The following is a 14,610-nucleotide window of genomic DNA, read 5'->3' on the forward strand; positions in this document are numbered from 1 at the left end:
CATCATGATTGTAATCTGTTAACTGTGATGATTATTGTTATCATTATTATTATTGCTTTAGGTAATTCTAGGAATTCTACTTCCTCCTTCAATCCTCAGCTTGGAGTTCAAGAACAAAGATGATATGCCTTACATGTCCCAGGCTAATGAGATCCATCTTCAAGAGAAAGAACCAGAAGAACCGGAGAAGCCAGTGAAAGAAAAAGATGAGGAGGATATGGAACTCACCGTAAGTGCCGATAGTAAATTGCCAGCCACAGTGCTGTCAATTTGCTATTCCCCTCTGTGGGAGTTGCAGGCTGTCTGATGGCTAAATTTAGCAGATGATGGGATACCACTCTTAACACTCCCATCTTGATGGGACTCAAACCAAACAAGTTGGCATTGTTGTGTCTCGTTGTTGCAGCAGTGCTCGGTGATGCTGAAGCATCATGTCATGATGTAATATCCTCATATTTTGATTTAATTTGATACCGCTTTGTCTGAAAAAAGTTCATGAGATTTCAGAATTGAAAGCACTCAGCCGTGATAGATGAGTGGACATTTCTGGTAGAAAAGAAGCTCACTACCTCTTCCTTTGGATGGAAATGCCCAAAGATTAACAGAAGATAGAGATTTTTTTTTCTTTCTGTTAACTTAATTAGAGGGCAAGTAACTGTGCAAACAGGCAAGAAAAATTATGAAAATGTTTTTCAAAATTCTTTATGAATTTGTACTCATTGCCTCTCACACATACACACACGTAGTTTTTAATCTACTGAAGACATTAGCAAGCAGTGAGATAGATCAGCCTTTACTAAGAGCTTCTGAAGCTCGGCAGAATTGTGTAAGGAAGGACTTGTCTGTATTAGTTAGCCTTAGAGGAATAATTTTCACCACAAAGAGAATCAGATAGCTAAAGCCTTGAAAACTATAAAAGTCACCTACTTCCAGACTCTTATTCTCAGACTTGTTTGACACTTTTCAGTTTGGGCATTTATCATATGACTGATAGGTCATATTCCAACCTGCCTTAGATTAGTTTGCCTTGCTTTCGTTTGGGTTTGATTGTGGTGTCTTTAAAAGGCTTAAAACTCAACCCCAGTTGAGTCAAGGTCAGGACAGAGGCATAGAAGTAAAGGGGATTTTCCTGGTTAATTTAAAAATAAAGACATAAAAAAAATAATTTAAAAAAAAAAAAAAAAACACAAAACCCAGACTGTTTCCCACAGGCAAACAGCAGGAGCTGCCCACAGGACCCCGTCTGCAGGCAGGCAGAAGGACCTGCCTACAGGACCCAATATGCAGGAAAGCCGAAGGAGCAACCCACAAGAGCCACCTACAGGACCCGTTTGCAGGCAAGAACCTGGCCGTTGGGAAGGACCAGAAGCCAGAATAGCAGCAATGGGCCATTCTCTGCTCATTAGCTATTACTTGCAATTTACTATCCCTGGCTTCTGATCCACTTATGAAGTGCCTACTCAAATCAAATAAGCACTTTGCAATCTGCCTTTTTCTTGGCAATGGGGAGAAATTTGGGGAGGAAGTCATTTCCATCTCTCTGCAGTTATCCCAGCTCCTGGTTTCTTGTCTACAATACTGTGTTTCCTTTTTACCTTCTGACTCCTGCTACAAGGAAGTGATGCGCTGAACTGGATCTGCTTCTCCAGACAAGTCTTAGATCTTCCCTCCCTTCTCCCTTCCATGTCCTGACAGTCCTATTGCTCTTTCCTGTCATTGACTCTGCCCTTAATTCCCTCAAATTTGATGCATCATTCTATTGAAGTTTCAGACACATACAGCCATTTCTAGAAAACAAGAGTTTCTCTGGAGTCCAACAAGTTTAGAAACAATATCTTTGGTACAATACTGCTGACAATATTTCGGCCTGTAATCTATACTGTGCTTTAGGACTTCTAACACAGCTTCTTCATTCAGCTGCCTTTCAGTGGTGGGGAAAGATGATTTGCTAGCAAAGAGAATTTTGCATATATTTCTGTGGTTAGGTGCCATAGCCAGTTATGTTTATTCACCTTCAGGCACCATGTCAGGGAGAGTGTTCCTACCTGAAATAAGCAAATATTTTAGATTGAAGTTTTGCAGTGTTCCACCCTTAGTCAAATGGTCTGTCTTAAGTTAGGTTGGGCCTCTTCTGCACTGATGAGAGAATGCCTGAAAGACTGTTTGGGAAGTGCCTTTGTGAAGTTCCCCTTTAGCCACACTTATATTAAGGATATCTTATTCATAGTTCATTAAGATTAATAATGAATTGTGATGTGATATCACAAATGTTTAATCAATTGTCAAACCCTGGCCCAATAGATCAGTCACTCACCCTAACCATAGCTTGAGACTGTTGTGTTCAAAATGAACTGCGGATTTTTCTCCACAATCTTTCCTTTCAGGACAAACAGGTATTCTTTTCTTAAGTGATTACTACAGTTTTCCTTTATACGTTTACTTTATTGCCACATGATTGTTTAGAATATTTTCAAAATTTTTCCATGGTTTAGGTTTCTGAGCTTTATTCAGCTTAAAGCCTAAGCAAGCAAAATCGATGAACTAAGAATCATTTTACTCACCTCAGAAGTCCATTTCTGGCAAATAAGGTATTATCCAAACAATCTGCGTAACTCTATTTCTAGTCATTCCCAATGGATACTTTTCAAGTCTCTATATTTCTATAATATTAACTCCATATATATTTTTATAAAAGTACTACTAAGACAAAGAGATCACATCTAGTCAAGGTCCATTCATTGATTTCATATGAGGTCTTGTGTGTTCTACACTGCTAACCCCTGGTGACTAATGACAGGCCAAAAGAGTCAGTTTCTTCTTCTGGTCTGCACTTGTGCAGGGTGGAAGAGGTACAGGGACACAGCAATTTTACACCTCATTTGCACAGAATAATGTGATCACACAGACTACAGCAACAGTGAAGTAAGTCTCTGCGTGAGTGCAAATGTGTGTGAGTGTGTATTTTTTTTGTGCTCCTCTCAAAGTATCTGGTGGGTAGCTAAACATTTGGGTATACTATAAAGATGCAGTGTTTATTCACTGTAAACTACTTGTTACTCACACCTGCTTTTAACTTTATAACAGATATATGAGGGTGACGGGCATACATTTCTTTAACACCTAGATGCTAGGCAACAGACTTTCCTTATAGCAGCTACTCACAAAAACACGTTTGAATACTGCTCTCATCACCACTCACTCGGCACCAAGAAATTTACCACAATTTATGCAGGGAGCTGCCAGTCATTAATCCTGAATATTAGACACAGAGGAGAAGAAGGGCACTAACGTCTAAAGACCAGGGGCATTTTGTATTTGTATAATGTCCTGACCAGGGCCTTAATTAGTTGCTGATTTTTATGTCAGTCAAAAACCCCAGCAGTCTACACTCCTCCCAAAATAATACTGGTTCTGGTAGCCATACTTAGGAGTATCCTTATCCCTGTTCAGTGCCTCATTGTTTTGGTATTAGAGTTCCCCAGTAAATGGTCTTATTTCAGAACACAAAATAACTCATCTAAGTCCTTTAGAAGATGTTTCAGTTGTTGTTTTGCTCATTTGGTTCTAATTTTTCACATCCAATAGGAAGTTTGTATTTCCATGGGCATCACTAAGAGTCTGAGTTCAGACTTTTCAGCAGCAGCAAAGCGAGCTGTGTTGGTCTCTGGGCTCACGTTGACTCATCTGCAGTATGTGTGCTTAGCCTTTTCTCTCTGGTAAGAACTAACCAAATATTATGTCACTAAAAATACAGTCGTTAAGATACGAAAGACTGAAGACCAGTGCCCTCGTGCCTCTGGCCCCTCTCACCCACCCTGCTGGTTGTCAGTGCTTGCAGCATCTCCCATGCCAGCAGCAAGGCACCCCTTCAGCTTGTCTGGAAAAAGGCAGTGAGAGAGACTGCTAGTGGTCACGAAGCAGAAGTCCTGGCCCTCTCCATAAGGAGGGATTTCCTTTTGTTTCTCCAAGGGTTTTGGAAACCCTGGTGTCACCACCACACAACTGCCCTGGCACTGTCCTTTGCCGTGCTCAGCAACCATGATGACTGAGCTCCTGGTGCTTTACTCCATTCCTCTGTATTCAACTTAAAGAACCACTGAGTACATGCAAAATCCAATTTTACACATCTGTAACTCGAAGGCATTAAATCTTTCTTCCTACCAGTATTTCAAGGCAGAGAATGGTAACCCTAGAACAACTACCATGGAGGTAGCATTTCCACACATATCACAGTATACAGTTGAGTGTGTAGAGAGAGTTATAGTATATCCACCCAGCTGTGTACCATTTCCACACCAGTTCTGTGTGAATATGGGGTAAGTCTGTATGTAGTACACAGATTTCACTAAGGATAAAATTTGAAGAGCCTGTGATCATTCTAGCAGGACTGAAATTCCTGTTATTTAATTATAAAAGAGATAAATATATCATAGGATCATTAACACATATTAATGCAAAAATGCACAACCCTAAACTGTCCTGGTTCCCTATCAGTGAATGGTCCTCAATTACATAAAACAAAATCTGGACAAAAAAAATAGCAAAACAGAATCCTCATTAGAAAAATCTCCGTGTAAAAACGATGCATCCATCAATCCCCTTAGGCTAAAATGATGCACTTGTACTGTACTTTACAATGTAGTTGAGCTGCTGTCGGGCTTACCTTGCATGACTCATGGTGAATCATGGACAAAATTGTGTATTAGAGAAAAAGATGCCGCCCACACAGAGCAGTTTCTTGAGTTATTCCCGCCCTATTGCTTCCCCCTCCAAGTGAAAACACATTTGTTCACATTCGGCATTGCAGCTATTTTGTTAACACTGTCACTTGGGTTATTTCTGTATGTTTCTAATGGGGAGGCTTTTCAGTTTGTTAATACTGTGATATAATTAAGTCGGGGACACCAGGTCAAATCTAATCCCTAGCCATCTCAAAGCAATTCCTCATCTGTAGCATGGGGGAGGGGAGAGGTTAGTATTATATGATACAATTAATTCAAAACTAATTATAACAAGAAAAAATTACAGCATCGTTTATCAACAAGAAAGCAATGACAAACAGGAAATCGGCTTCCATGAGCTAAAGCAAAAATTCAGGTACTGCAAGAACATGATCCTGAAAACATCCACAATTTACTGATTCCAGCAAGAGCTAAGGGTGTCTCAGAATTAGTAAATTTATAAAATTGTGAACGATTTAAACTCTGAAATAATACCTTTCACTAAAGCATGGCACTGCTCATTTGTTAAAACCACCAGCATTCATTTTCACTCTGCTGCAAAATTCTTGAGCACCAGAGGACAGCAGAGACAAAGCCTTGGGAAAATCTCCAGAAAACTGTAGCACCAGATGGCAGCTTTCCCTAAGACAGCGTCAGGAGGTAGAAGCAAAGAAATTAGTTCCTTCTTGGGCTATAATTTTCCCAAAACGTTCAGATCATATTCTACCTTTTTTCCCAAATAAACAATCCCTGATATACATTAGGGAATGACTTTGGTTTTGTAGACTTCAGGTAATGATACTTGGAGTTCTGTGAAGGTTGTGTAATCTCTGCTACTATACTTATATTCAGTAAGTCTCACATTCTTGCAGACTATGTGCTTATCTAATAGGAACCCTTCTCCTCTGCTTAACAACCACTTCATCTTTTTCAATTTTTATGCAACTCTTGATGGACTTCTAAGGGGGTTTATGTGCTCTGTGAGAATCAACATGAGGTATATTTAACTTTTTAGTATGCATTGCTTCATCTACGTTTATGGCAATGAACTTAGAAATCTGCAGGCATTAAAAGGTAAAGGAAATACGTAACCATCAAAGCAGGCTACAGTTTTAAGAGGATCTCAGCAGGTTAGTTTCAGTGCAGGCCAAAATCTGTGCATAATTAAATTCAAGAATATAAGTGACCATGTAGAAAGTAATAATACCAGAGGAAAAAACTAACTGCATAATGCATAAATGAAATTAAAGAGAAATATTATGCAGTAGCCATCTAGGACCATACACAGTTCTAATAAGGTTACAAATATTTACACTGACTGAAAGAAAAAAAAATGTGGTCATCAGTATATCATTACAAATTACTATTTTACAGGACCAAAGACCTAGATGAATAGCTCCTCATGAGTCCTAGAAAAAGGAAGAACAGGAAAGACTGTGATTCCTACTTTTAAATATGTGAGAAGTGCATCTTCTGTTCCTGCAGGGCACTAGGACCAGATCAAATAGTTCACCTGAAGCTGACTAGTTAAGTATGTGCTGAACACCCTGTTGAATCAGAGAGCACAGAGACAGATAAAAGAAGGACCTCCTTATTGAAAGACAATATGTCTGGCATCTAATTGTTCTCTTTAGGATCTTGGTTTTCCATGTTTTTTAGTTGCAGATGAGAACCAGGTTATTTTGGGGGATCGTGAAAGTTTGCTTCAATTAACATAAAAGTGTGAAAGTGCTTGATCTATTAGTAGAAAAACGTTATAGAAGCATTTAAATAAAACCATCGTAGTGCAATCCCTGCATACTTAGGTAGGACAGTTGTATCTCAATTCTTGCAGTTGCTTTCATGTGCACAAATGCTACAATCTAGAGGTGCTGCCACAAAATAAATAGTAAGGACTTGCTCAGGGCACAGAGACCTAAAATCCACTGTTAGTCTACTATTCACAAAACAATTGTTTCAGAAAGAACATTTAATAGGTCATGCTGTACTCTAAATACAAAGGGACACCTTCTTTTAAGCATTTAAGCAGTGAGTATGTAGTTTAGTTACTCCTAACAGCTCTCTGCAGCTGACCGTGAAATTAAGAGTAAACAAAATATTACTGTCTTTGGCCTGTTAGGTTTGCACTTATAGCTGAGGACTTCTTAAGCATGTGTTTCTGGAGCTCAGCATAGATCTTCAGTGAGTCTCAACTGCAACAGCAACAGTGAGATCAAGCCTAACAGAGGCAGTGCATGAGGAGTCTGGAACTTCATTATGGAAGAAGCCACAGTTATGTACAGGGTCTTTCAACCCAAGGCCTTAATGCTGCAGTGAACTCTACTGGTCAGTCCCCTGCATCCATGTGAAGTTCACTGTGGGATCATCGCCTGTTACAGATCCAGCGATCAACGTCAAAGAGTCACTGGCTTCATCGCTTCCAGTCCAGCAACTGCCAACTCACCTTTCCCGCTGTTGTTCTCTCTCAGTCTCAGCCTTATGAACTTCTCTTCATTTAAAACCAAAACTTATCTGTTTTCTGTGTGCATCTGTTTACTGTATAGAAGTACACCACAAAAAGCTGTTGTCAGGTAAAAATTTTGCTGTCCATACGTCAAAAAGGAGAAATATTCTCCATATCTCTCTATTTGTTCACCAGTCAAGGATTTCATACTGGTGCTGACAGTTGCTGCCAAAAGCATTGCTTTTTCAGTTCACAAAGTATTTAACAGTAGCTTCCCTGCAAAAAAGATAATCTGAGAACAAAGCATTTTACACCTAGCTATGGTCACCTGGTTTTCTCTAAAGATCAAGAAATCAGAGAAGTTTTGAATAGTTTCCTTTTGAAATTTCAAAAAATAGCTTAACTTGTCTTTCACAAAGAAAGAAACACAAAAATGTTCTTTCTTGTAGGCAATGCTTGGACGAGGGAATGGAGAGTCCTCAAGAAAGAAGGAGGAAGAGGAAGTTCAGAGCAGGCACAGACTGATCCCTGTTGGAAGAAAGATTTATGAGTTCTACAATGCTCCTATTGTTAAATTTTGGTTTTACACAGTAAGAAATCTTTCCTGTTGTGTTACTACTGTTTGGAAAAATACTGAAATTAGGTTATGGCCATCTTGTGTGTTTCATTGGAAGTCTGCATCTGCGTGCGTTGGAGGGCTTACTCATAAATAGTTTAATAAAAATCTTTTGTGGAGGTGAGCTAGCACTTACTAAGCTGTCTAAGATTTTTAAAGACTACCATTTCATTCAGGAAGTTAATGGTTAAAATTTGAATGCCTGAGTATGTTTTTCATCAAATACAACAATAAGTGGCAGATTGCTGCAGTCAGTGCTCCCAAGGAATTCCCAGTAGGAGAATTCCCAATAGGAGAGCTCCAAATAGTAAGCCCAATGGGAGGCAGGGCTGAATCAGGATATCGAATTTTATAATAACTGATGAGAAAAACAAGCAGATAGAGCACATCTTTTCTTCAAACATTTTTTCTTTGTTCTGTTTTGACTAGTCTGCAGAGAAATTGTTTGTGTAAGTACCCACAACATAACAAAGAAATGAGTAGCAGCTAATGTGTTTTTCGGGGACAAATTATGTCAAATCAGTTTAATCTCCCTGTATTATAAAGAAACAGACCTTGCAGCTCAAGCAGAAATAAAATGATATCATATATTTTGACTAAAGTAAGACAGTACCAAAAACTTTACTGGACATTCTCATATAAAAATTAATAACTGCTATATTCAAGTTACTATGTGGATACAAAACTTTTTGGCAATTAGTCCTCAAGAGTTTAATTAAAGAGATTAATAATTCACTATTAAGCTGGAAGCAGGGATTGGGAAGTATTCCAATAGGGTCTCTCCTACATCAGGTACTATCTGATATTTTCATTCAAAACTTGGATGATGGAGTAGAGATTAGTTATTAAGTTTGGAAATTGCACTAGGAAGTAGAAGGATGAGATCAAAAAGTAAAATGAACACAGAAAGTAATCCTTTCTGTCTCCTTGGCTGGAATATTCTATCCCAGTACAGCTTCTGCATCATGTGGACTGGTTTGAAGGACACAAAAAAGAACAAGAAAAATGTTTCCAGAGGTCTGTAAATATGACTTAAGGCGAAAGATTTAAGGAAACAAGGTTGTTTTCTCTGGATAAAAAGAAACCTGCAGAAGGAATGTAATAGTCTTCAAATATGTGTAAGTAGCTGCAGAGAGGAACAAAATGGAATAATCTCCAGATCCTTGCTGAATAGGACAAGAAGTAATGGTTTAAATTGCAGCAAGGCCGTTCTAGGTAAGATGTTAGGAAACAGCTCTGAGATGTACTGTCATAAACTGTGTAAGGATACAGTAGATTTTCCCTTATTAGTGTTTTCTAAGTCTATTTTATCAAAATATATGTCCACTATGGTACACTGTTATTAATCCTGTCTCAGCACCATGGAATTGGCCAGATGATTTCAGGTGGTCCTTCCTAGTTATATTTTCCTTCATTCTGCTGAATGCACAGCAAATCACAATGAATGCATGCTTCCATAGACAACTTCTTATAAGAAAAACTGTGTTGCTGAGATCCAGGCAATACATCTACAGAGAGCAGGAACAACTCACATTAACAGCGACTAAACTGTGGTGGACAGCTTATGCTAGCAAAAAGCTCCAGTTTGGCAACCTGGAGTAACTACTTGCTGAACTGTGTGTCCATTGAACATTAATCAGGCTGATGAGTCTAGGAACTGCTCATCAGCAGCCTAGTCTCATTATCAATTGCAATATGTATTATGCATAACCACAAAAGTCTTTACACTGTAAACAGAAAGAAGCATCCTGGCTTTCCCTGTTAGTTCAATTCTGAAATGGGAGAAAAGGATCAATATTGCATTTCCATTTAGACCTGTTCCTGCAGTTTTATGTCCCGAGGCAGGTCTCAATCAAGGTCACTTATTAAAGCTGGATCTTGGCTACACTGAACTTGAAGAGCAAATTAAGGTGGATTCCGGATGCAGTGCTGGACCATTTGGGTATATTGAGAAACTCCTGGAGACTAAGAGCAAAACAACTTTCAGATGAGGGGTAAAATTGTACAGTCTGTAACACTTTTTACAAGCACATAGGTAGAAATACTAATCACAGATTTAAAAAGAAATCTTCAAAATTTTACATTCCACAGTCCAAAATGCAAGGAAAGTAGCTATACTTATGGCTACTGTATGCTATTTAAAATAATTTGAATATTCTGTATCTACCTATCTGCTATTACTCTACAGCTATGTCCACCTTCATCCTTAAAATACACAAGAGTGGGTTAAATGTTGGTATGTTTGAGTAAGTAATATTTTGGCTCAGTAGATGAGCCAAAATAAACAGCTTTTTCTCAACCAAAAAAACTTTAGCCTTTCTCTCTGTACATGCATAGTTTCAAAAGTCGAATACTCCATTCTGTTTTGTGCCTGTTGCATTGAAAACCATGATTCAAAGGTTTCATCTCACAGATTGCTTGAGGAGAAGAGGATGGCCTTCCCCTTTTTACTACTAGCTTTAGGCTGAGATGCTAGCAGGAGGTAAGAGGCCACATTTCTACCTCTTCTGAGGAGGAATCGCTGCGGAGGTAATTGAACCCTGAGTAAGAGTCATCTTCTAAACATAAAACCAGCTTTGCCCTAAGTTTTGCATTTTAGAACCACTTCACTTTATGATCATTTAATTATTGCAATCAGGGAAGGGTATTATCCTGCTTGAATGACTCTTCTGTTGGTACAGTTTCCGGGTTCATCCCTAACCATAATGTGTATTCAAGTATTTTTTACAGAATGGGACAGCATCCATAGGAAGGCAGGGAGCAACCCACCCTAGAAAATTCTTAGCAGGCATTCCTCTCCTTAGTTTCTTCATGTATTGCCCTCAAGGGTGAAAATGGCAGCCCCTAGCTCTTTGTCAAACCATATAAAAGCAAGAAAAATAGGGTTGAGCTGCTTGTGTGGCAGTACTTTCAAAGATCTTTAGCACCAGCATGGGAAGCTGTACTGATTTTTGAGCAAAGTGTGGGATCAGGACAACCTCCTGGAAGGCAAGACCAAGTTACAGGTCTGAGAAGGTAGAAGGAAGATGTCATCACTGTCTGAATGGCTTGCTTCTTGTCTTAAAGTGGTCCACTTTCAGCATAATTTTATTCTTAAATCAAGATGCTTTTCCTCTTTGGTTTTTTGCCGACCAAAAATTTTCAGCAATTTTCAGTAAATTTGGATTGACAAAAAAAAAACAACCCCAAAACAAAACAAACCATACCAAAGCAAAACCAAAACACCCCAATGCCTCAAAACAAAACCAAGGACCAGCAAAAAACCCTAGACACAGAGGGTCTTGTGGTTTCTGTCACCTTTGTAACATGAATGTCCCTATTCTTTTGCCATACTAACTGCCCATTCCCACCAAAGGCTTCTGAGTCAGACCAAATTAATAAGATTTGCTGATAACTAATTATCTATAAGATCTAAGAGAAGAGGTGTTAGGTGACAGCATCACCTGGCTTTTTGCACTATAGTAGAAAGTGTTATTTCAGCTAGGGAGGTGTGTGTCCAGTTCTGCCTGCCCAGACAGAGTTTCTGCTGACGCAGCTGACACCTTAGGTACTGACCTAAGTCAATATTGCTCTCTGTTTCCTTTAGGAGTGTTAAGAGAAGACCAAGCTCTAGACCTGAGTGTTGCAATCCATCATCACACACAAACTGAAAGACAAATGGGATCATTTCCTCCTCTGTTTTATGTAGACAAGAAGCAGGGGTTCAACTGGCTGCCTTCTCTGTACTGAGAGTTATGGCCAATGTAAAGAATTCTCTTGAGTGTTCTTCAAACCAACAGCTGGAAGAACAGCCAGAACCCTGTGGCTTTTACACAGAGCAGAAGTGATATTCTCTAACAAATACAACAAGACTATAAATCCTGCTCTGTGAGGTGCTGAACACTGAAATAATCCTACCCAAAAGTCTCAAGCCCCTCTGTGGCTTTTTCATCTTAAGTCTGACATCAAGTACACAACAGTTTTGAGTACCGTGCAGTTGAGAGGGAAAAACTGTCTTGAAATACAGATGTATGGAGTAAGTTTTCTGTAACAATGACTTAAATGTTAATGCACAGAACTGAATCATCTTTTCTCTGATTTAAATTTGGCTTAAGATGCATTTTCTTGTAGGGCTGCTGTTTGAAAGACAAAGTAGATGGGCAGTTGGATTCTGGCCACCACAGACCCCAGCCACAGCCATTCACCCTTGCTACAGCCCATGCTCCACGGTGACACTTGGGTTTCCCTGTGTTTTATGAACATGACGATGCAATTTGCCTGTCTTGTCTTTTTTCTGACTGACCATTTCACTACATTCAGCACGTAGAAAGAAAGGAAAGAAACTAAAAGCATAATCCACACTTTTCACTGCATCAAAAATTAAGCCAGAAAGCAGATATACTAGAGAAGGAAAAGTAAAACAGTTGTAGGTAAAAACTTGCAAAAAATATAGGGGAAATGAATGTATAGCTATACCTGGCTATTTGCTGCAGCAATGTGAGTAGGAGTAGCAGTGTCTTGGGGTAGGAATCATGGTATAGGTTAGGTCAGTACTACACTGGGTAGGAAGACCTCTAGCAACCTAAGACCATCTCAGACCTTCTGGGCTCCTGGCAAGGATTGTGCAAAAACAATTTGGAATGCCAGAGTCAGCCTAGGCCAGGTGAACAGGGAGAAAAAACACAGAGGAGGGTGTTAGGGGAGGGGTTTTAGAGAAGTAAAGGGTATTAGAAGCAGGTGAGGTTCAAAGAGGTTATTCAGTTGGCATAGTGTTATCAGAGTTCCCCATGTGGGATGATCCAAGGGGACTACATTAATACAATTTGTTGGGGAGGCATACGTAGCTGGAGGAGAGGACATTTGTGCATGCAGTTTGCAGATTCCACACTGTATGTGATTTAATGTGAGCTTTTTCAGACCAGCCAGAACACTGTGTAATTGTTCTTTTGTCTGTTTAACTCTGGTTACAGTGGAATTAGGAATATAACATCATACCCAAGAAACTGGCTCAGTTTTATAAATATAGTGACTATTGATATTAATTTTGTTTCTTTACAGCTGGCTTATATAGGCTACTTGATGCTGTTCAATTATATAGTGTTAGTGAAGATGGATCGCTGGCCATCTACACAGGAATGGATTGTCATCTCGTACATTTTCACTCTGGGAATAGAGAAGATGAGAGAGGTAAAATCACCCCAGCCAACAAAGAGAGAATGAAAAAGGAAATAAACATTTTTTTTTCCATTTTAATATCTGTTTTTATTATTTTCTCAGGATGATTTTTGATGAATGGGCTTATCATAAAATCGTGCTTTTTTTGCAGGAAAGCAGATTGATAAAAACACAGCACTAAAAAATCTATCTTCCTTCATTTTAAAATCAAGAATATCTCTCTTTCTTTCTCTTTCTCCCATGGAATTTCTCTGTTCAGATATCTGTACGATGCACATTTAATAGCATTCACAAGTATGGGGCGGTCTTCTGACTTATCTTAAAGCTCAGCTATATTCCTTGAAATGTGGCCCAGAAACTGAAGTATGTTTCAGGAAGAGGAAAAGGAGATATGCTATAACAGAACAGACAGGGATTTATGGTGATAGCATGACAAATGAAAAGCCCATGTTCGAATATCCACCCCACCCCAAAAAGAGATCATTCAAAACTTACAGCTGTTCTGCCTCTTCAAATATCTCATGTAAATGCTTTAAATAAAACCAACCATAACTGGAGGAAAATTTAGATCCACTTTGAATATTGCAGCACATTTCGAATAGATTTTCCCCCTTTAAATCTTGAAAATTTTTGCTAATTATGTCAAGCAATAGTATGCGTGTCCCTAAAGATGCTAAAGCAGACACATAGAGCATAGACAGAGCATTTAAGGTGGCACTCAGTCTATAGGCAGAGTGAAGTTTTTTGCCATCCCCTACCGCTCATGGTCTCGCCCACTTGCAGCTAGTGCTGTGGCCTTTTCACTTGGCCAAATGCACATTTATTCCACAATGACACCAGAGGCCAAATTCAGTCCTAATGTGAGTGGGTGCGAGTCCCGCTGACCTCAGCTGAAACAGCACATTTGTACCCCTGGGCTGAATTTACCATCTACATTTGTATTTTCTACAGCAAATGCTTTTGAGGACTAGATTAAAAATCGTCTTGCAACAGCCACTTAGATTTCAAAAACAGATTTCAAATACTGTATGGTAAACTCTACATTATAAGTAAAAAGAACAGAGGAAAAGGCACTACTTGTGTGGCCTATAATGAGTGTACTTCACCAACCAAAAGAAAAAGGAAAACAGTGGCCACCACCACATAAGGACTTTGCAATACTGGTGAAGACAAAGCACCACTGGCTCAGTAGGTGGAAAGCTTCTGGCAGGAACCATGTGTGCCATTTTTGTCTAGTCATTCACCCCAAAGTGTCCTTTCCACAAAAGTTTATCAAGAACATTTGTTGGAATGGATTTCTAAACAGATGTTGGAGATTGTTCACATAATATGAGCCTAAAATTAATTCTGAAAATGAATTATAAGAAAATTATAAGAATGACATTCATCTTTTTAAGGAACTGTATGAGTCTGCTCAAATGTTCCCAGGCTAAATATAGAAAATTAAAACAAACAGCTTGTTAACTAACTAAAAGCTAGGAATTATTCATAGAAATCACTTGAGGAACAGTTTCAACAGTAACTTGGGAAAACAACCAAGTCTCTCAAATAATCTTGCAAATAGAATGACAGTAAATTCATAAAGTAAGATTAATTAATTTTGTGAATTATATTCTCAGCTGTGGAACTTACAAAAACAGGTCCAAGAAGTAGCTAGTATCTCTCTAGGTTAAATG

The 14,610-nt window shown here is 38.9% G+C and overlaps 1 protein-coding gene across 1 annotated transcript in view; it reads left to right on the plus strand.

The window, feature by feature from the left end:
- The window catches only part of TRPM3 (transient receptor potential cation channel subfamily M member 3), a 276,125-nt gene that overhangs the window by 234,695 nt on the left and 26,820 nt on the right, over nt 1–14,610 (plus strand). The window contains exons 18-21 of the mRNA XM_074166020.1: nt 62–229; nt 1,212–1,337; nt 7,614–7,754; nt 12,818–12,946. Coding sequence (XP_074022121.1) covers nt 62–229; nt 1,212–1,337; nt 7,614–7,754; nt 12,818–12,946 — 564 coding nt within the window. The remainder of the gene's footprint in view (nt 1–61; nt 230–1,211; nt 1,338–7,613; nt 7,755–12,817; nt 12,947–14,610) is intronic.

The sequence above is a fragment of the Numenius arquata genome, chromosome Z, assembly GCF_964106895.1.
Source record: "Numenius arquata chromosome Z, bNumArq3.hap1.1, whole genome shotgun sequence".
NCBI lineage: Eukaryota > Metazoa > Chordata > Aves > Charadriiformes > Scolopacidae > Numenius > Numenius arquata.